Source organism: Gobius niger (genome assembly GCF_951799975.1).
Source record: "Gobius niger genome assembly, chromosome: 20".
NCBI classification, from domain to species: Eukaryota; Metazoa; Chordata; class Actinopteri; order Gobiiformes; family Gobiidae; genus Gobius; species Gobius niger.
Genome location: NC_136871.1, coordinates 25,630,678 through 25,653,188, shown reverse-complemented (window position 1 = coordinate 25,653,188; position 22,511 = coordinate 25,630,678). Strand labels below are relative to the sequence as shown.

The following is a 22,511-nucleotide window of genomic DNA, read 5'->3' as shown; positions in this document are numbered from 1 at the left end:
CACTTTCCACCTCTGATAACAGTCTTGTAGATTGTGTTGCAAATTAAGATTACAGCTGTCTGACAGGTATGAACCATTTTGCAGCAAAAAAACATTTCAAAATCAAAATGATGAAGTTTAGATTTTCAAACATTCCTGAGAGCAGCAGGCTATGGCTTCATTCACCAACACAGACTTCTTCCCATGTCTTTTAGAAGTTAGTGTTTCACCCCGTGTGGTGCCGATTGTAGAAGCTAAAATAAAACATTGCGTAAGACAAAATGACAGACTCTAAAAAGAACTTCCTTCATGAGGGCTTTGGAATGACCCTGCAATTACAGTCAGAGAATGATGGACAAACATGGACACAGTGAGGCGCAGTACTGTGACAGACCAGCAGGTGTCAGTAAAACACCGTTACTAGTCCTATCTCGAGCGCACGTGCATTTTAAGGCAAGCGCTTTTTGGCTTCAAGAGTGCAGTGAAATCTATACAGCGTTTTTTTTTTTTTAGTTTTTTAGGCTAAAATCTAGAAAGCCATGATTCTGTATCGGTTTTAAAGGTGAAGTCCGTGTTTGAGGCTCAACAGGGCTGCACAATACATCGCAAAGTCAATGCAATATCACCATAGCAACAAAAATACTCATATCACACGGACATCGTGGCTTTTATATGTATCTACGTGTCCTGTGCTCTATCTATTTAACTGCTGACCATCAGTAGAAATGTCTAGAAGTGCCAAGGAGACAACCATGTAAACCTCAAACGTTCAAAAAGGGAAAAACTGGAGACTTTGTGGTCCATTTTGGTAAATGCTCCATCCAACTAGACCAGGGGTGTCCAAAGTGCGGCCCGCGGGCCAAATGTGGCCCTCAGACCAATTTTTGGTGGCCCTCAGGCTGCTTGCTGAATCGGTTCACATCATCAGAGATGGTCCTTTTTATTTAATATGTAATAATTCTACACAATTCTAACCTAACAACTAACATTTTATTGTGAGACAGAGCTGGCATGAAGGTTTTAAGCTTAAATAAAGGCATGAGGCACAATTTAAACCTCTGCTACTCGAAGGTTTCGTGGAACTAACCACCGACCCATGGCCCTTTACCCCGTGTACGCTCCAATATGTGGTCCCCCATGAAAAAAGTTTGGACACCCCTGAACTAGACGATAGACTCCACTATAGGTCTGTGCACATGTCAAAGATGCCAAAGCTTAATATGAGTGTCTTTGTACGATTGTATATGTCTTCTTCAAAACAGCCATTGTATTCTTTGTTTTATATTGTGCAGCCAGGTGGTGAATTCTGTGTAAGACAATTGCACTTGTTGATTCAAGCATTAGTGACCAGCGTAAACCAGCATTTTAAAGCCAAGGAGGTGATGTCTTTGCAGCGTTTTTTTCATAGACTTTGGCCTGTATTCCTGCATATTCTTTTTCCTTCCTCCGATAGATAGTGTGTGTTGTGTTCATCCACTGAGCGGGTGCAGGTCCACCCTGACCCTCTCCCCCGTGCTCATCATTCCTATTGTGGGGTAGAATCCTCCGGAGGGCAAGGCCACCTCCTTACGACCGACCACCTTCCCGTTACGCGTGAAGAACACCTGCAAAAAAGACAATCATGGTAACAAGACAGCAGTTCTAGATCATATTTTGAATCAGATTGAACTGAATACAGTACATGGTCAAAAGTGTGTTCAGTTGAGCAAAATTGTCCAGTCTTGTGCAGACAAGGAATTCCCCAGCCCCGAACTTCTCATTTACTATGTGGTAAACTATATATCTAACAATATCTGCGGTGAGTCCAAAATGGCAACAGAGTGAGTCAGAGGCGTTGGACCGAGGGGGATAAAGGGGAGCGTTTACTCACAGCCCAGAGCAGGGAGGGACCTTAAAAAAAAACCTGCTCATTGCCTAAAATGATATCAAAAACGTGCAACATGGGCCCACCAAAGTAGTTTGTACCCAGGGCCCAGAATTTGTGCTACACCCCTGGAATGAGTGACTACATCTACTGTAACGTTTGCTTGACTCCAGATTCAATGAAGATCATTTATCAGGAAAACGGGCTTGCATTATTGCCTTTTTTGCCTGAAAGGGGAAGCTGTCGATCCTTTAGCAGCTCAAGCTAAAGGTCAGCAGCTAGCGTTAGAGACTTTTCAGTGTAACAGCTGATTAAAACAGCATTCCTGACCGCGTTCATTCATTCATGTTGAATCCAGTTAAAACCCTGTCGCTGGCGGCTTTTTCCCTCCGATGAGCATGGCATTGTGGTCTATATTGACCCGTCTAATGACCATCGCTGCTCACTACTTTTCAAGATGCATTGGGGGGTTTTTTCACTCAAAATGCTGTGACCACTACAGAGGGAACATGTGTGGACATCCGGACACAGCCTCGATCAGTAACATACCATAACCTTCTTCCCCTCCTCTGCCTCCTCTCCTCCCTCGTCCTCCTCTTCCTCGTTGTTGGCGTAAAGGTCGTTCCGCACTTCGCTGGGTTTGGCAAACACCTCCATGTCCCACTCGTCTTCATCCTCTGGGAAATTGCAAATGGCCATTGTTAGAGGATACAGTTACGGGAGTTTACGACATTAAGTGCAGTCTATGGTTAAGAAAAGTGAGCCGCACCTTCACTGTCGCAGGTGTAGTCTCGAGGGAACATGATCCCGCAACCCATAATGTCTCCCTCAAAACAGCGCGGTCCAAAGGCGTCTCCAACCCCACTGCCACTGAACAGCTTACCGTCATCTGCAGACAGGACAGAAGCCAAATTACATCTATGTACTGTGAAAAACACTGTGATATGCCTTTTTTTTGTTTTTTTGTTGCCAACACTAGCTAACCTGCATGGTAAGCTATGGATCCTCTGCTCCAGCCTGGATGCCTGTTTTTGGGATAGTCCTGGAAAACAACAACAGAGGAATGGTTTAAAAACACATTTATTCCTTTGTGAGTTAATGTGAGGTGAACGGAGTGGATTGTGCCTGTACAGGGCTCTGCAGTGATGACAGGTAAAGTGGACTGCGGTTCCAGATAAGAATGTTTTACACATGGATGAGCCCAGCCTGAGGGAACACTGAACAATAGTTTCTTTATGGGCGTTTCTTGGGGCTGTTTTGACTTTTGGGAGTGAGAGCGATGGGACGTCATCTGAAGGATTTATAATCTTACCGCTCAGACCACAGATACTTCCTGGAACAGGCTCAGGTGAAGGAGACCACAGTATCCTCAGGGCCCGACATACCCACACGCTGACATTATGCGGGCGAGGAAATACCGATTACAAACCCACTGTCAGAAAAATGCGTTTTAACATTGATAATATGGGAGTGTTCCAGTGTGTACTGTGTCCATAGCCTTTTATAATTATAAATTCAGTTATACAGTCAAATTGTGTCTGGTAATTCATATTTGAACATTTAGTCATGCCACTTGAACAAAACAATAAAAAAATAACATTATAAAACTTAAAATGATCATGCTACATACATGCAATAAGGTGCATTGAGTTGTCTTGTGTACAGTATGACATGTGTGGTATAAATAAAGTTGCCTTGCCTTGCTTTGCCTAAGCTCTGAAATGAGGAGAGAGAAAGTTATTTCAAAAGTAAAATGATCACGCTAAGTACTTTCTTGTCCCCGTAGGGAACAATACAGGGACCTGACAGGCAGGTTCACAGTAAAATTCATCTCATTGGTTAAAAGTTATGGCACCGGAGATTGTAATCAGGAAGGATTTTAGAAAAGATGTCATTATTAGATTAGATTACGTCATATTGTCGGCCCAGGTGGTCAATTATACACAATCTATTACATTTGTAAAAGATTGAAACTTACAGACTCAAGGTTGAGAAGCACCTTGAGTGTTCGTAGGGAAATTTGCCCTCTGCATTTGACCCATCCTTTGTTGCCATGCCACTGAGGCAACCCTTTAAGCTGTCAGTTTTGGATTATAGGGTCAATATATTTTTCAGGCAGGTCGTCTGACTAAAATAGCTCTGAATTTCAACGCTTTATTGCAAATCTGCAGCATTGGCTTCAGTCTATGAAAGCATCCCCAACTTGAGACACTCCACTGATCTAATTAACGCTTATATTAAACATTTAAAATGATTCATTGATGTTTATTTGAGCAAGGCTTCTTTTTTTGCCTGGACACAAATAACTGTTGTTCAATGAGATTTACAGTACATTAAAGTAGTACTAAGTAACATGTTTACTGTAAAGGGACTATACGGAGTTTAAAAATGTTAAAACTAAGTATTTTCCTCCCCCTACATGTTCCAGCCATGTCCTAATGTATAGAATGAGCTCAGTCCTGTTCACCACAACTGCCTCTAAAATCCTGCACTGTCACTCAAAAAGGTGTTAATTCGGTCCAAAGTGCCTCATGCACGAGCTTAATATAGAAGGTACAGTTACATGTATGACCTGAGATGGCAGTAGTGAGTATAAAATGGCTAACTTGCATCTAGCCCCTTTAATAAAACCTTTTCGTAGTCCCTCTGGGGGTAATACAAATGTTAATGGCATGAAAACCACAATTGCAACTTCGCTGCCACCAGGTAGGAGTCACCAATACACACTAATGGAAAAAGCTAACAGGCTAACAGGCTAAGCTAACTGCGGGCTAGCGCCACTTAAACAGTATTTACATCCAAGTTTGAGTGAAAAAATGATCTCCATTGTGTAACTGGATGTACAATATTCCTCTTTACCTTTGTCTTTCCTGTCAGTATTTACTCTCACGGACAATTAATGGGTAAAAAAATGCAACATGCTACGACACCTGCAGTGGTGTTTATGGCCTCTAGGGGCATGAGGGGCATGAGTTACTTAGTACTGCTTTAAGTGAATACAAAGTGAAAAGCTCTGAAAACTTTGTCTTGAGCTCATCATGATTCATGTGACCTCCACCTCATTGTCCCGCAAACACAACTTTGGGAGCCCTTGTGTTAGAGGGTGCTGTGCTGTATTCAAATGCATTGAATTTGGTTTCACACTGTAGCGAAAGTAGGATACAGTGGTTAAAATTCATTAGCATAAATATTTTACACCTTGTTATAAGCACATTGAGTTGCCTTGAGCACAACATGCGCGGTATTAATAAACATGCCTTGCCTTATAGATTTCCAATGCAGAGAGTTGAATTTGTTTGTTTTAAAAATCATGCAGCTGGAATTATTATTACACAAAACAAAAATGTGCATTTATTTCTATTGAGTTGGCCATTGCCGTAAAAAATATTTTGTTTTTCGGCACCAGAAGGTCAACACATTTCATGATTTATGATGCACCAGGATTCAGGTTGAGGGCACACTCATGGTGTGTAAACAATGGGCAAGTTTATCCCAATTCTAAAACCTAAACGCTTCCCACATTGTTATTTCCAAAATATACTTCATCGTCATAATTTCTGGTTAAAATCCCTTATCAATTATCTCACACGAAACTGCCCAAACACTTCAGCCCTGGCGCAGACCCAGGTGTGACCGCAGATGTGTTTTGATTTTTGAATCTGGAACAACACTCTCCAAGGAAAAACATAATCTGTGTTTTCTCTTGTTTTCCCCATCCACCTCTGCAGCTGGAAACAATGATAATGTACATTTCCACTGAGCAGTACGCCAGTGTTCATCCGCTTAACAAGATCCGTAACATACGGGTAAATACGCACAAACAAAAGGTGTTGGTGGCGCACTGGTGGCACTGTGGTTAGCCACTGCCTCTAAAGCAAGAAGGTCTCAGGTTCAATTCCCAGATCGACTGAGGTCTTTCTGTGAAAAGCTTCCCATTAAATGTGATTTATTGCCATAAGTACCAGCTTGGAAGTCTTGGAGAGCATTTTCAAAATATGATTCATTCAAGTAATTGTTTTCTACGTTTTTGGGCTAAATGGGCTTTGTGCACATGGAATGTTTTTGGCTAAGTTCCTGTTGGCCAAAAAAAGTTAAATATGATTTAAAAGATGGAATAAAGTTAAATAAATGTCAAGCTGAGTGTGTTTCATAAAAAAAAATGTTCAGATGGTGCTGCTGCTATTTTACCATTTAGCTTCAAGGCAAAAACACTTACAGCTATAAAGTCCCCTCTGTGGAAATATTTTAAGTAAAGTTTATAATATGTTGTGAATATTTATCTTTCTATAACAGCTGCCACATACTCTTTCAATATTTATTTCAACAAGTCAAGGCTAATTCTCTATAGGGGACTGGGAAGATTGAAATAATAGTTGGGAAGATGGATGGAGCCAAATACAGGTACATTTTGGAGGAAAACCTGCTGGAGTCAGCAAGAGAACTGAGGCTGGGACAGAGATTCACCTTCAGCAGGACAATGACCCTAAACGCAAAGATAAATCTACAATGGAGTGGTTAAAAAAAACATATTAATGTGTTAGAATGACCCAGTCAAAGTCCTAACCTAAATCCTATTGAAAATCTGTGGAAAGACCTGAAAACTGACGTTCACAAACACTCTCCTTCTAATGTGACAGAGCTTGAGTTGTTTTGTAAAGAGGAATGGGCTAAAATGAGTCTCTACATGTGCTAATCTTGTACAGTCATAAGAATTGTGCATGCCCCACTTTTCGGTTTTCTATTGTTTGAAAAATAACAGAATCATGTATCATTTTGTTTTCACTTCACAGTGTCTGTTACCTGTGTGTGAACTTTCAGTAAAAATTCTAAATAAAATCTTTATGTTTATGGTTGTAAACATGACAAAATGCGCAAAAGTTCAAGGTATATTAGTACTTTCGAGAGGCACTGTATCTTGAGCCAAATTCACAAATGCGCCCCCAGCAGGATAAAGTCCTGTAAAGTCAGGATTTTTAGAAGAAAATCCTAACTTTAGCAGGACTTTGTGAATTTGGCTTTTGATATCACATAGATGCATTTAGCTGTCTGAGCCTGCTCTTACTGTACTTCTGTTACCCATTGATTTACCAGACCTGTTTACATTGAATGTTCTATGAATGATGAAGCCTGTCCCTATATTAACGTATAGCGATGTATGAGATGTTTGTTTCTTAGCATTTACATAATTTCTGCAGTTTCGCCATCATTTACATATTATAAGATATATAATGTTAAGTGGCTGTTGGATGTGTATGCGTCCTATAAAAAGCAGAAACTTAACGGAATAGGATATGGGAACTCCAGCTCAGACGACACTTTTAATGTGGCAATTCTTATCGAAAGTAAAATCTCCAATGATCTATATATTTATTCATGTTTTCTAACTCGGCTTTGATCACACCTAAATGTGGTTGAGAGTTTGACCACAGCTGAAAACATCTTTCATAATGATGTTTGATGGCTAAATGCAGTTGGCTATAGGAAAAAGAACCAGCTAACCCTGAAAACTTTCCCGGACTAGCCGGCTTACCAACTGTCCGCATATGTTAGGATCGACCTTTTTATTTCTATGCTTTTAATATTATGCAGTACAAGTAACCCCATCCCACAAATAGTGCATGCTGTTCTCCAAAGGTAAAGCTACTTACCAACATTTGTTTCCCATCTCTTCCACCGATGGAGCTAATATTCAGTTTGTAACAGAATATCAATATCTTGGTATTGAAGCTCGGAGGAAACTTGTCGCAACTTGTTACCACTTTTATGTCTGTTGTTGATTATGGTGATGAATGAATTGTGACGGCCTCCACTCACACTGTGTGCTTTGGACATTGTTTATCATGGACCATTGCGTTTTATCAGAATCATGAGGTTGTTGACTCATCTCTATGTTCTGTCCGCCCGGATGAGCCGGTCATCTTTGGCGTGGCAGGCTGAAACATTGATACTAGGGCCGGGCCGTATCATATCATGCACGGTTATACCAATGTCACTTTTGTACACCGGTGTTCATTCTAATACCACTGTAGATGTAGATTTTGCCTGGAGCCAGGACGGAGATCGCCGCTAATGCTACTACGCTCAGCTACACAGCAGCTTGAACATGACTGCGGAGACTGGGGAGGCACTTAACATTTTTAATTAAATTAATGAAGTTTCTCTATTGCTTGAGTGGATCATTCATGCAAGGAGAGGCTTTGTGTCTTGGATGGACAAGTTGTAGCGTAACCAGCTAGCCTTCCTTAAAGTGGCGCTAACAAAAACATGGCATTTTTCACACAGTTTTACTCCTCGCAGTCGTGATAAATACGACAGCCCCTGCAAACAATATCATTTGCATTTTCTCCACTTCAAATTTGGTGCCCAGGCTGCAGTGGCGTAGGTTGCCCTCACCTTGCGTGCCAGTCCCAGGGCGATGTAGCACTTCTCCCCGGGGTCAGTGATCTCCAGCTCGTAGTAGTGAAAGCGAGTGTTGATGGGACGCCGTGCCTGAGCCAAACCCACGTCCATGATGCTCTTCCCTTTTCCCACATATTCAAGCATCTGCAAAAACAAAGCAGCAGAGCTGACATGATTTTCAGTCAGTAATGGACTCAATTACTAATTTAATTATTAATGGAGAATGTGGTGTGAGCAATGGGACAAATTGGCAGCCACACTTCCCGCTCAACCCGCGGCTGCTCATTACCAGAAGTAGGTAGAGTATTTGACTCAAGAAAGTATAAAGTAAAAGTCAGATTTATGTTTTACTGTTGGACAAAGTGTAAAATAATTTTCCACAGAATTCACCATCAAATTTACAGTAATACAAAATAATTATAATTATAAGATACTGGAAAAAGACAGAAAAGAAGAAAATCCCTTGAAGTTTAAACTCATTTTCATATGAAGACATGAAGCTTTTGCTACAGATTTACTTACAATGAAAAAATTGCCCAAATGTTTTACTCAGAGAAGAGTACTGTAGAGGTACTTTATCAATTCCAGACAGACAGTAAAGGGATGTTTGGACACATAACACCTGTGCTATGAAATAAAATACTATGCCTTTATATTCATTAAATGACTCAGAGTTTTTGAACATGTCTCTGGCCTGAAGTTAAGGACTCAGCTGTATCTTGAGTCACTTAAGATTCAGCCTTCAGCAAAACCACACATTAACATCGAAACTCCGGCCTGTGTTTCAGCATCTTTTGTTATACAGTTGTTAAGATATTTGTGCAAAATCTCACCGTTCCTGTGACCTTCACGTCATGGAGCCGTGCCCAGTCCTCTTCATGACTGTCAACAATCATGAGCCCCTCGTCGTCCTCGGGACCCCACTCTGCGTTGAGGTCCAGTAGCACCTCCTCCCCCAGGGAGTGCATGCCCACCGCGGGGAACAGGGAGTCTGGGGAGGCGGCTACGTCTACACTGCCAACCTGCACCGATACAAAGGCTGTTGTTTATTATGATGAAGCACATGCTACGAATGCCAGGTAAACTTCAGACAGACTCATGTGAGGGGTGTGTTTGCGTTATGGGGTTCGTTCATTTCTGGTAAGCTGCCATGTTTTGGTACATTGGATCGCAGAAAACACACCTTTGAGGATCAGATATCAAGACAGGTGTAGCGAGTACAAGCTGGAAAATGATATAGAGCTATTTGTGGACATGTTGCACCTAACTTACATTTACATAAATGGCATGCTTTACAGTATTACGGCACATGTGTGTTACAAAAGAAAAAAAACATTACATGATTGACACAAAGCACAACAGTTTGTTTTTAATAAAAGAACAACTATCTAACGCAGTGGTAGAAAATCATTTCTGTCATTGTGCGCGACATGAGTTTTGTGGATAAAAGAGAGTATTTACTCCTGAACTAGAGCTTGAGTTTGAGTCCAGGTCTCACCTCTGTGCCATTTTTGGTGAAGAACACAGTGACCTGCCCCTCCTCAGAGTCCGGGAAGATGCCACAGCCGACCCGGTCTCCTCTGCAGCACTTTGGCCCAAACTGCTGCCCCACCGTGTTCCCATTGTACAGCCTGGAATCATGTGGAGGTGTTTACTCAGTGATGATAAGAGACCTAAAATGTTCCAGAACTATTATATATGCTATCAGAACAACGTTTGGTTGATGTTTTCCACTTGTGCCCTTATTCTATGAAGCAATAGTCATATATTTTCTTGTAGGGCTGCAACTAACGATTATTTTGGTAATCGATTAATCTACCGATTATTTTTATGATTAATCGATTAAGCGCTTGGCTGTGAAAGGTGCATGGAAATTTCATTTCTTCAATTTGTTTATCACATAGAGCTAAAGTAGCGGCGCTTGAGGACATGTTGATGGAGTAAACTTAAAGTAAACGTTTGTAGGAGGCTCTTTGTGCTAATTCTGCGTTCTGATTGGACAAGACAAAGTCAGATATTGATGAACTTTATAATGTACAAAACACTGCAGACCCTAACTTTAAAACAAAGTAGGTTTTCATCCAAAATACATAATTGTCATGTCTTTTTTGCTCAATTTTAGTCTGTGTTTACTAGAAAACGATTCATCGATTACTGAAATAGTTGACGACTATTTTAGGGATCAATTAAGTATATGGACTCTACTCTGTGTTCGATGTAAATGTATTAAACAGTAGTGACCCATTAGTTCCATGGCTCTTGTATTTTTATGTTGTTTTTAATCTAAAGCTAATATATGGATATCCGTGGCAACTCTAAATCTACAACTCTCCATCCTGAACTCCACTGGGTAATGACACCCCATGGCCTCAAATGAGGGGATACACATACGTATGTGAAGACACATTATCCAGGATTTCCAGGATGCAAGTCACATACTTGCCGTCGTCGGCGTGGAAGGCCACCGAGTTGGGGAGCCAGCCCGGCTGATGGTCCAGTTTATATGATTGAGGTACCAGCCCCACAGAGATCATCCCCCGCACTCCTGTGTCTACGATTGTCACCTGAAGGGGAACAGCAGGCAGGGGGAGGACAACAAATATATATTATTGTTTATTTAGGAGCATTACTGTTGCATAAACAAAACATCCCATACATGTAATTGTTGTATTAAGACAAAACTTCATTATGTCATCGATATAAAAGCAGATGAATATTTTTTACACAATTTCCGCCTGCATTTCCAAATCTACCTGGCACCAGAGAAAAGGCACGTACGTGAAAGTGATTCAGAGCTGATATCACGTACACAGGCCTACAGTTCTGAGGAAACTTAGGCTAATTCCTATGACTTCATCACACTCTAAAGAGATTTACTCTCACTGTAAAATCTAAAGCCAAGCGCTGAAATGTTAAGCTTCGATTCTTTCCCTTTTTACTTCTGTTACTGTCATGCAATATTTTGATCTGACACGGACTTAAGAATTTCAATAGATGGCACTGTTGAGAAAGCGAATAACGCAATGGTATACGATAGTAGGTTGAACTATTAATTGCAATTGATTTGAAATACACAATTTGAATGGCTGGATTATGTAAATGCAAAAGATTGAACATTAAGCTTCAATGTTGGCAGATTGACATAATTGATACAGTACATACAGTGAACTCAATACCACTAAAGTTACATGTCCTATATCACTTTTCCATTCATGTCATTCACTCTGCACTCTTGTTGGGGTCGGATGCTCTAACCCAGTGTTTCACAAGTTGTGGTACTACTGGCATCCCGAATGGTACATGAGATACTTCAGGTGGTACTCCGGCTCCTCTGCAGCTGTAGCTTATTTTGAATTTAATACATTTGACTAACCCTCTTTTGTGAACTGTTTGGAACATCTTTTGTCAAGGTATAACCTCTTTTTGATCTAGAATAATTGTGTCTTTGATCTGGCTAAGATCTGGTTGTACTTAGAGAGCCAAATCAAATCTCAGGTGGTACTGGGTGTGAAGAGAGTAAGTTCAAACCACTGGTTACTCATGGCAACCACTGATAAAAGCAAGCAGCCAAATAACAGAAAGATAGAAAAAGGCCCATTGTGTGAGCGAGAAGGGAGATAGTCATAGTTTCGAGCAGCTTTCTTTGAACCATCTCGACTATACTTCCTCCTCAGATGTGGCAGTTTCAAAGTGAGTCACAGAAATAATGAATAGAAAGGCTGATAAGAGGAGGGTCGCTGTCACTGATCCAGCCGAGACAAGTTCCAACCTGGATAGTTCTAACAGAGTCACTGTCTGCAGATTCACTGCGATCACTGCTATTACTAAATTAAGTCATAGGGAGTAAAATAGGACGTGATTAAATTGCATAAACCTTTGTTTGAGGCATGATGCATTCATTGTTGAAGGTAAACAATAAAAAAATTGCTATTGTAAGAAGCCAAACAATAGACTTTCATCATACAATAGCTGTTCAGTATTAAGTTGACAAAATGGATTCATATGGATTCAAATGGATTCATGGCGCTTGAGAATTTGATGATAATTACAGATGACCAGCAGTTGTTCTAAAATTCTATGGGTGATTGACTGGTTTTAAGAATAAAAAATGCTCTGGGGAAAATCCTCTGTTAAACCATTTCATTTCATTGTCTTTTTTTGTTTTTACGGATTGGGTCTATGAATATTTGAAATGACGACCATGTGGCTTAAATTGTGACTGAATGATTCCACCAATTATTAACACTAAAGAGATCATTTTCACCTTCACAGTCATTTTTTTGTTGAGGGACAGAACATTGAACTTCATGTCAGATATTAAAGGAGCATTATGCGATCTTTAATGTGAAAATAAAGTTGATATTTGTGCATATTTTACCTTATAGTGATGCGGCTGTTTGAATGGTCAGCAAAGCAAGTGGTCTCCACTCTGCTCCAGGATCAGTTGTTTTGTAGATGGTGAGAGGGTTCACCATCACCATCTTCCAAACAATTGATCCTGGAGCAGAGTGGAGACCACTGTGACGGAAACTAAAGGCACCATGCTGACCACTCAATTCATTTAAGAATTTTGAAGCTGCTATCACACAAGGGCTCCTATGGTAAAATATAACTTGACCTGTTAATATTTTTTTGATTGAAATAGCTTTTGATTTCAGTAAGTATGACCTCCTAATGCTACAAATTCAACAAATGACCATTTTCAGTTAATTACAAGCTTTAAAATGTATTGAAACGATGAGTTGCATAATAACTTGGAACAGTGGATTTTGAGGTTTTTACTATATTTATTTTTGATAAAAATACTGTTATCACTGGGAGATTTTTTCCACCACATTGAAAATTATGCTGACTCGCATTTGAGTTGACAATTTAAAAATGTATGTCATTTGCATAATAATTTGGAACGCAGTGTACGCACATTGTCGCAAACAAGGCAGAGATAACACGGAAGGAGCTACTACATCGCTTTGCAAAGCTGGCTTTCCCGCGCTTATTCATTCACAAATATTGACATATTTTACATCCATGTGTCCTGCAAAGGGTCAGGGAGATGACACTATAGTCCAAATATGGTATTTTTCCTTCTGTGAGACGCCCGGTACGAAGAGCAGAGAATTGTGTTGCGCATGTGCACTTGAGCTGGTTTTCTCAAAATTAGGTTTTTGTTCCACTCATGCAACAAATTAGTCACTCAAAATTTTCCAGTCTTGGGCTTAACAGTTTTACTCAGCTTTGAACCCAAAAAGCATGATAATGATTTTATGATTAGGATCCAAATTCCCCTCTGAAAAAATCTTTGTTCCTAATCAATTAAAATCTGGGTCTATCCATTATTTAGATTTTGGCTATTTTTCTGCACAGAATACATAATGAAAAACATTAAATGACAGAAACCTTTTCTCATATTTATATCAGTAAGTTTCAAATTGATATCGATGAATGTATTTTTTTTCCTATTCACCTGCAGTGTCGCATTAAACTCTGACCTGTCCACCTGCAAAATATTAACTATGGACTCTTTAGATTTAAGTCCACAGTAGTACAGCGGTTAGCGCTCGTGCTTCACAACTAGAACCCCACCTAGGACGGGGTCTTTCTGTGTGGAGTTTGCATGTTCTCCCTGTGTTTGCGTAGGTTTCCTCCAGATACTCCAGTTACCCCGACCACTAAAAACATGTGCCAGGATGAATGAGAGTGCGCATGGGGGATGACGGATGGAAATTAGCCCAAGGCTACAACACGGTGTGGCTTGTTCATTAACTTGCACTGTCCCAACCAAATAAACCAATGAACTAAACAAACCATTTATGATCTGGGGTTACAGCAGTTGGTCAAGTTCAGGTTCAGCTACATTTGCGTAGGTTTCCTCTGGGAACTCCGGTTTCCCCCACCGACTTTTTCTTTGGTTGTAAATGCCCTCGACGTAAACATTTGCACCTTTATTGAGCCAGCTTAGGTATTACTACTCCACTTTAACAGCACCAGCAGGAATAAAAACTTACTTCAAAATAGCGATTCCTTTTTGACAATGGTCTGGCTGCGACAAAACAGCCGACTTCATCGGAGTTCCCTTGATACCTTCGGAGAAATACATAAAGATCATTACTCCAATAACAAAGTAGTTTAAACGTGCGAAAAGTATTCTGTGGAGTACCTGATGACATCTCCGTCTCGTCTCATGCGCTTGAGCCTCTCCCTGTAGCGCACGGCTCGGACGTCGCGGATCTCCCGGATGCGCCTCCTCCAGTTCAGAAAACGGTAGTGAAGGTTGATGTCGTCCATCTCGCACACTCATCACAAACTAAAACAAAACAAACAACCTTTAAAATCTGCTGAAATGTGTATTGATAATGGAGGCCGACATTTAAAGGATATTATTTTCAACACTGTCAAACTAAATCTCCAATGTTGTGTGAGAGGCAAAAAAAAACGTTTTTTATTTTATTTTATTTCATTTTAAAAGAGGAAGTTACTTCCCACCCCATATGAGCAGTGTATCACGATGTAGTCCTTGAATGCATCATATCTTACCGTAACACCTGTATCGGGGATTGCAAATTATTTAAAAAAAGCATTAGGAGCATGTACTACAATAAAGAGCCTTTTATTAAGCATGATATCTACCTACAGCCTGACGGAAAAAATAAATCACCTGGATATGACTGTTATGATCTGAGGTGGCTGCCGTTGGTCAGGTCTGGGTTCAGCAACACTATGGGCCGGATCTTGCGGTTCATATCGCAATCTGTATAGCAGACGATTGCGCAGACGGGTGGCGCTCCTTGCACTCGTCTGCTCCTTCCCAAAGCGCTACTGCAGAAGGCGGTGGGTTGTGGGGGCCGGTAGTTTGTCCCGTAAACGACACAGCACGCAATGTTTAATAAAGCTGAGATACAGCTAAATGTGTGTGCACGTTGATCACCTGTACCAAAGCAGGCCCGTGCGTACGTTCAAGCCACAGAGTCCAAATAGGCTATATGCACACGAGCATCACATGACTTCCAGGTGGATCCTCGGGAGGCGCTGCTCATTCTGTCTCCGTTATTTCCCTATGTATCAGCGTTTTGTCCCAAAAAATGAATAGCTCAAGATTACATGGCAGGCAATGAGTTACTGACGGACAGTCACAGCATGTTAAAAATGTCAAGTCAGGAGCTAAGAATTGTCCGGAAGAGAAACACTAAATAAAAATGAAAATAGCAACAAGATTTTGAGTGAATGTCCTTCTGTGGACCCACCACCTGCAGGGGGAGCCATAGGGGCTGGTGCAATGTGATTTGGGCAGATCCAACAGCTGCCCCCACAACCCGGCAACGGACAAGTGGAAGAAAATGGATGGATGGATGGATTTTGAATGAGCCGCTCAAAAAATAATAAGCCTGACTTAAGTGGAAATACTTTTTGATACTAGCCATTAGCTCTGAGATAAAAGACAAAAATGGTCAATAAACATCGGCGTTTCCTACAGTCAAGAATTTACATCCAATGTAATGTTTTTAACACAAAGCCCTTGGTAGTCAGTGCATATAAGATATCACTGTTTACTATTTCATTGTTTTTTCCTCACATATCCTGCCTATTTGCACACCCTGAGGGTTTCTAAGAGCTGATTGTAACAAGTAAATTTCTCCATTGTGAGATCAATAAAGGCTATCTTATCTTATCTTAGCCAGTGACTTCCCATCAGTATCTCTGTCCGTGATGTTTTCTTGAACAGTTCATTGATTGGATCACAAATACTTACTGGGGAAATAGCGAGAGAGAAAGGACCGCGGCATACGGAGCTCGCACTTGGAAGTCACTTGTCATTTAGAGCCTCTCTTAACCCCGTTGAGAATCTTTGGGTGTGTTGGAGGCTTTGGGCCATGGTCACACTCTCCAATAATCCAGATCTTGGTGAAAAATTAATGCCACAATGGTCGAATTCACGAGAATTCTGAAGTTTGTTTTATTGAGCCAGGAAACATATTGAGATAAACAATATTATTGAAGACCTTTTAATGTAATAGAAACTCAAAAGCTTAAAAATGACAGAAATGCGTTGTTTGAAAAGTAAACATGAAATACAACGAAGCACCATTTACTTAATAGAGTATTACACTAGAACAATGTGACATAAAATGCTGAGCTGAAATAATTAGTTAATTTCTTATTTAGTAAACAATAAGTCGATAATTATTGTGATAGCCCTAAACAAAACCACTGCAAATGTGAGCTCTAATCAAAGCTAAAGGTATAAAGTACTAAAATACTGTTAAATACTTATTGTGGGCCCTGTGTCGGGACTCTTTTGTTGTGATGAGTGTTGACCAGGCCCAGCTCTACAGAGATGCACACACAATTTGCTACTAAAGCCTGAAACGTCAAAATAAAAGTTCTGTTGGAGGATAAATGACCCTATGCCATATCAGATACTACTAAGTGTTTATTTGTTTTAATTAGTGTCCTAATAGCTATGATGCAATTGTCCCATTCAGCAATGCCACTGGGATGGCTCCTGGGATGAACCTCCCCCTGGTCTTGACTGGGTCAGTATATCTGAGGATTAGCCCCATGTGCATGTTTTATGTTTGTAAGGATATAAAAATATTGTTTTCAAATGGACTATGTTTGTACACGTTATAAAAATGTAATTACTAGCATGAAATACTGGATCAGACTGTTATGTTAAATCATCTAGCATTAGTATATTTAATCACTCACTGTGATCGGTTCACTTATGAACCTCTGAAACAGGTAACTGTTAAATAATAGCGTTTTCAGTGACTCTATGCTACAGGAAACAAATTACACATCTTTTGCAACCACGTAATTTTACCTAAACAATAGGCCATTCTCTTCCTGCAAGCTTACAGTATACGTTTCAGTGTAACTTCTTATATCCTGTCTTTCATGATTCTTCCATAGGGACGAGGAAAACATGAACATATGTATCCAGATATATTTATTTCCCAGCCGTAAATGCATGCAGTGAATAATACAGCAGCCTAAAGACCATATTGTTATGACTCATTAATAGTCGCGAAATACGTTGTCAAAAGTGATCTGATCAATTTTAAGACAAAATAATGATCATATAAGTGATTTTATTGAATAGCCATGCGATGTGTTGAAACATTAGACTAAAAAGTAGATAAATTGACCCTATTCTAAAGCGAAAACTACATTCCCTGAACTGGCTGCTGCCGCTGCTGCCGGGGATAGCTTCTTTTAGCCGCAACAAATAATCGTTGTGCCGGGCTAACCACGTTTTAAAAGCGTATACCCGTCACACAATGTCTAAACCTCATAAACACAGACATCGGGGTGAATTCTTACTTTTGAAACGCAGAATCCTGGCGTTTTTCTTGGAGATTTCGACAAGGTGAAGTCACTTTTTTTTTGTTTTTTTACGTCCAGAACCTGCACTGTCGGAAGTCCCGCCCCCCGGAACAGCTACAGCCAATCAGAGCGCTGAATCACGGCTGCTGTTTTTTAATCCGTTTTCGGCTGCAATGATTTATTTATTTATTTATGTATTTATTTATTTGTTTATTTATTTATTATTCATGTAATTATTATTCAGTTATTTATTCATTCATTCATTTATCTATTTATTTACTTTTTTTTAATTATTTTTTATTCATTAATTTTTATTTTATTTTTTGTTCATTTATTACCCAAAGTAAGTTGTGTCCCATTGTCTTTCATGTTCATTGTGGGATATTTTAAGATGAAGTGCTGCTTGGGATCGACCTGGTCCAATATAGGTCACCGTGTCCCCAAATTGGACCACTTTCAAAAAACATTTTTTTTTGGATTTTACTGCAATAATATAATATTTGACAAGCTCCTATCTTGGAGGCATAGAGCACTTATTGCAACTCATTCACTGAGGCACAAATGCTTTTGATGCACTTCATTAGAAAGAGGGAATACGAATAGGGGGTCCTTAGGGGGTCCAATATAGGTCCATCTCCCCTAAGTAATAAAACAAAACAAAAAATCCACATTTCAGTTAGCCTCAGGACAGATGTCGTAACAACTTGCTGACCATCCCCGATTGTGCAGAGTGGACCGATAATGCAATGTACAAGAGCGCACCTCACCAGACCTGCGCTCCTCCCAGGCGGTGCTTCCAATGGGCCACTCTGGGTGGAGCCCGTCTATTTTTAAAAGTAAATATTATTCATTGTTTGTCAAGTCGTTGTTATGTTGACATTTCTGTTGAACGTCATCCGAAGTAAAAGAAACAAAAACACACTTCTGATCGTCCGTCTGTAATTTGAGTCATATATTGCAAAAGGCTCTCAGTGTTTAAAGGAAGGTTTGTCAAAGGGTCACCAGGCATAAACAATTGAAATAGGAAAGTTATCTTTATGTTTAGCTACTGTACAGTAGGCTTGCCTATGCAGTATTTTTTTTTAAATGGTTTTTACTTTTTTGAAGAGCTGTAATGTGCAGAGCCGTAAAAATCCCCATCAAAAACCAAAACAGAAGGAAATCTGTGACAATAGCTTTAGTTGCAGTTACTGTTGTTGGAGTTTTTACCATCCAGCTTTAATCGAATGATGTAAAACTGCCCGAAAGTATGTCAGTTCCTATACCTCTCTCTAGCCTCCTGCGTCTGCTGTGACTCAGAGTGGAATGTGGTGGGCGGGGTTTAGGTTCTGACTCACTTAGACGTACGAGCCGCTCCTTTGGTCTGACACATGTTCGGTCTTTGTCACTGAATTCAGTGGAATAAACTGTGGGCTTTTCTGTACAATATTGTTTTAATGAAAACAATGTGTTGAGTAGAGTCAGATGACGTATAAGCCAGGCCCCTGCTTGGATCTTTTATAGCAGTATGGCCTAAGTTGGAAATGACTCGAGGTGTAATTTGCAACTGAAAAGAAAAAAGTGATGAACTAATTCGAGTTGAAGAGGTTGAAGTTGCTTACCCTTGGAGTAACAGTGTACGCAAACCTCTCTTAAAATATTTGACCTTCCAAGTACCACAAGCCCAAACTGTTCTAAAAGCAGTCTACAAATTGTTCAAAATTGCCTTAAAATGTTGAGCGACAGTGGTGTATTCATTTTTCTTTTACTAGTAAACTTTAATGGTGAATAAAGCTATGTACAAAATGTCTCAATTTCTGGCTAATACAGAAGTCTTCAGGATTTGATAAAAGTGATGTAGTATGACCCAGGCGTGCTCGACCTGTGACTGAGCCTGGTAGATCTCGAAGGGTGCGCCATTAGAGTGAAGGGCCCTGCCAAGGAGCGGAGTTGGTAGTGTTATGCAAATAGGCTACAAATTGCATCAGAAAATACTGACACTTTGAGCCAAGGTTTGGGGTTTACTCACTTTTGGTATCACCAGTTTGGACATTTTGATGGAACATTACAGGGACTATGCAGAATTTAAAAATGTCCCAACAATGTCCTAATGTGTAGAATGAGCCCAGACCTGTTCACCACAACTGCCTCTAAAATCCTGCACTGTCACTCAAAAAGGAGTTACTTCAGGTCAGAATTGCCATCATGCATGAGCTTAATATAGAAGGTGCAGTTACACGCATGACCTGAGGTGGCAGTAGTGAGTATAAAATGGCCAACTTATCTATCCCCTTTAAAATCACACTGTTGCAAGCTTCACACGGACTGTTTTAGACTATTGCAAAGTGTGAGTACTTCAGTGTGTACAATAGATATAATGACATGTTTGCTGATATGCAAGGGTAGATACGCAAATAGTAATATCTTCAGCTTTAGCGGGGCAGTATTCAGTTACAGTTACTCAAATACATGTAACTTGGGTAACTTTCTGAAGAAATTGGACTTGTGTAGTTTTTACTTTTGACTTCTACGATACTTCATTTATAACGAAGTATCTGCGTTCTTACTTGAGTGAAAATAATTGTTACTTTATCCACTGTGAGTAAATATTTAAGCGGCTAAAATAGATGAAGACTGTCTTGTGCACCTTATTCTTCAGAATGATTTAGCTTTTCATGCCGTTTTCTTGCCATTTTCTTTGGAAATATCACGATTTCCACATTATTTTAGTTTAGTTTCACACAATTTATGGCGTCGTTGGAAAAAAAAATCAGACTTTTTCGCTCAGACAGTTACTCAGTACTCCAAGTAACGTTTTCTCTTACTTGAGTCATTGTTTGGGTCACTACTTTTTACTTGTGCTTGAGTTGGCTCATTCCATGTTTCTTTGGCATAGTACTCAAAGCTGGTTCTTGATGTGAAACCTGTACTGCCCCGGGGGAATAGCCTATCATTGCAAATCCTGTATTGTGCTCTGACAAAATGCAGAAGCAGTTTTACAAGATGGTGGACTGCTGAATCATGCTCCGATTTGCTGACTTTCTTTTCCTTTTCTTGGCCCATCTCATTAATAACCCTTACATTCGGAAAAAAACCCGGAGTCACGGCACGCGGATTTACGCTTGTGCAGAAAACATTAGTGTGACATGCAGCGAATGGTATGAGTGAGAGGGAGGGGGGCGGGGAGGTGTGGGGTGTGGAAATGACAAGGAAAGTTACATTAACAATTAAGTACCTCCCATAAACTCCATATCAGAGGCTTTAAAAGATGCTGCGATTGTCTTCCAGCTGCATTTGGCATTGGCAGCTTGAGGGAACGACTATTATACTAGCACTGATACACCTACCAACTACTCAAACTAGTACACATACAGTTACCGGACTTACATGTTACTTACAAGTACTTACTAGTTAACATTTGCATCATTAACCTGAGGGAAGTGTTTCTACTAGTACTACTTATAAAAGTACTAGCACTATCGCAACAACAAACTGGAATAGGTGACCTCGGGAGAGTGAAGATTTGACAAAACTTTTGGAGCTTTTTAGAAAGTACAATACTTCACATACTACTGTTACTTCTGGGTTAGAACTCTTGGCAACTACTTCTACTACTATAACTGCTACAACAAGGTGCCATGTGGTACTTGTGCTTTTTGTTGCTTTTACTTCATCCACTCTTCTCCATGCAAAGAGCTGTCCACACAACACCGTCTAAATCAACGACCGTGTATTTGAGTGGGGAAACATTAGGAGCTGGAGAAGCCTGTGGGTTCTATACCTTCAGATGTGGACATGGTTTGAAGTGTGTACCTCCAGAGGATGACCCCAGACCACTGAGAGCTTTGCTGGAGGGGAGAGGGCAATGTGGAAATGCAAGCAACAGCAATGCAACAGAAGCAAGTCGAACTACAGGTAAGGCAACTTTTCTGTTGGTGTAAATAAGATTGACTGCAATAGGTTGTGTTCATGTGACAGTAGAATTGAGGTGGTGGACAGGTAAGAATTCCATCATGGTAACCATTTGGCCAATGTCTTAATCATTACTGGGACAATCCATGAAACTAAAGCCGTCACAAGTTTTGGTGATCCTTTATTTTACACCACCATGTACCAAACTAAATTTAGTACCAATGTAATGTGCTTTGTAACAATGTGTAATAACTTGTACCAATGGGTTACTTACACAATGGAATAATGTGTATTAGTACTTACATGTCTTATTACATTATCTACCTCCAGGGTACAAATACATATTCCATTGTGTAAGTAACCCATCGGTACAAGTTATTACACATTTGACATAGCACGTTACATTGTACTAAATTTGGTAGACACAATGCATCAAGGGTAGTGTAAAGTTAAGTGTTATCCAAGTTTCAGCATCATCTCTGTCAGCACATATAAACCAAGATCCAATTGTTTTCTCATGAAGGTGTCCAAAAGTGGTAACAAATTTCAACATCATTTGTGTTGGTCAGTAGAAAAGACTTTCAACCATGAGATTTTCATGGCAAGTTTGTGAATTCAATCACTACCAAATAAAGATTTCATTCCAAAACGGTTTCTCTCCCATCTAGAAGCTGAACACAACCTATTTTGGATTTAGCGGAAGCAATCAGCAAAAATGACAAAGTATTTTGTTTTGTATAAGGATATATATAATCAATTGTAAACAAGTAAATGTCCCTGTGCCACCATCAGGTCGTACCATGTTCAAAAGCTGCAACGCACTTGTGTTGGTTTAGTCGTTTTTCCGTCTACACAAATCAGTCTAAAAGTCTATAATGTCGCAAATTCAAAACATGTCCATGAAACTGCAGTTATTTACGCTATATTTGTCCAACCAAGAAATGTTATATTACTCCCACTATATTAAGTAAACTGATGACTTGTTTGCTTCTTTCAAAAGATAAATATAAAAATAAACATTATGTATAGCTCTAAATTAAAAAAAAGTGGATTG

The 22,511-nt window shown here is 40.0% G+C and overlaps 1 protein-coding gene across 1 annotated transcript; it reads right to left on the bottom strand.

The window, feature by feature from the left end:
- Positions 1-1,200: 1,200 nt before the first annotated feature.
- On the bottom strand, positions 1,201-17,662 carry LOC306980165 (SPRY domain-containing protein 3-like). The gene is made up of 11 exons (XM_079579425.1): positions 17,564-17,662; positions 14,400-14,546; positions 14,248-14,323; positions 10,682-10,806; positions 9,741-9,873; positions 9,076-9,264; positions 8,237-8,386; positions 2,828-2,885; positions 2,613-2,732; positions 2,393-2,520; positions 1,201-1,583 (listed from the first exon to the last, which is right to left on the bottom strand). Exons 2-11 carry the CDS (start codon positions 14,525-14,527, stop codon positions 1,449-1,451), a joined length of 1,242 nt encoding a protein of 413 aa, XP_079435551.1. The 5' UTR covers positions 14,528-14,546; positions 17,564-17,662; the 3' UTR covers positions 1,201-1,448.
- Positions 17,663-22,511: the final 4,849 nt, after the last annotated feature.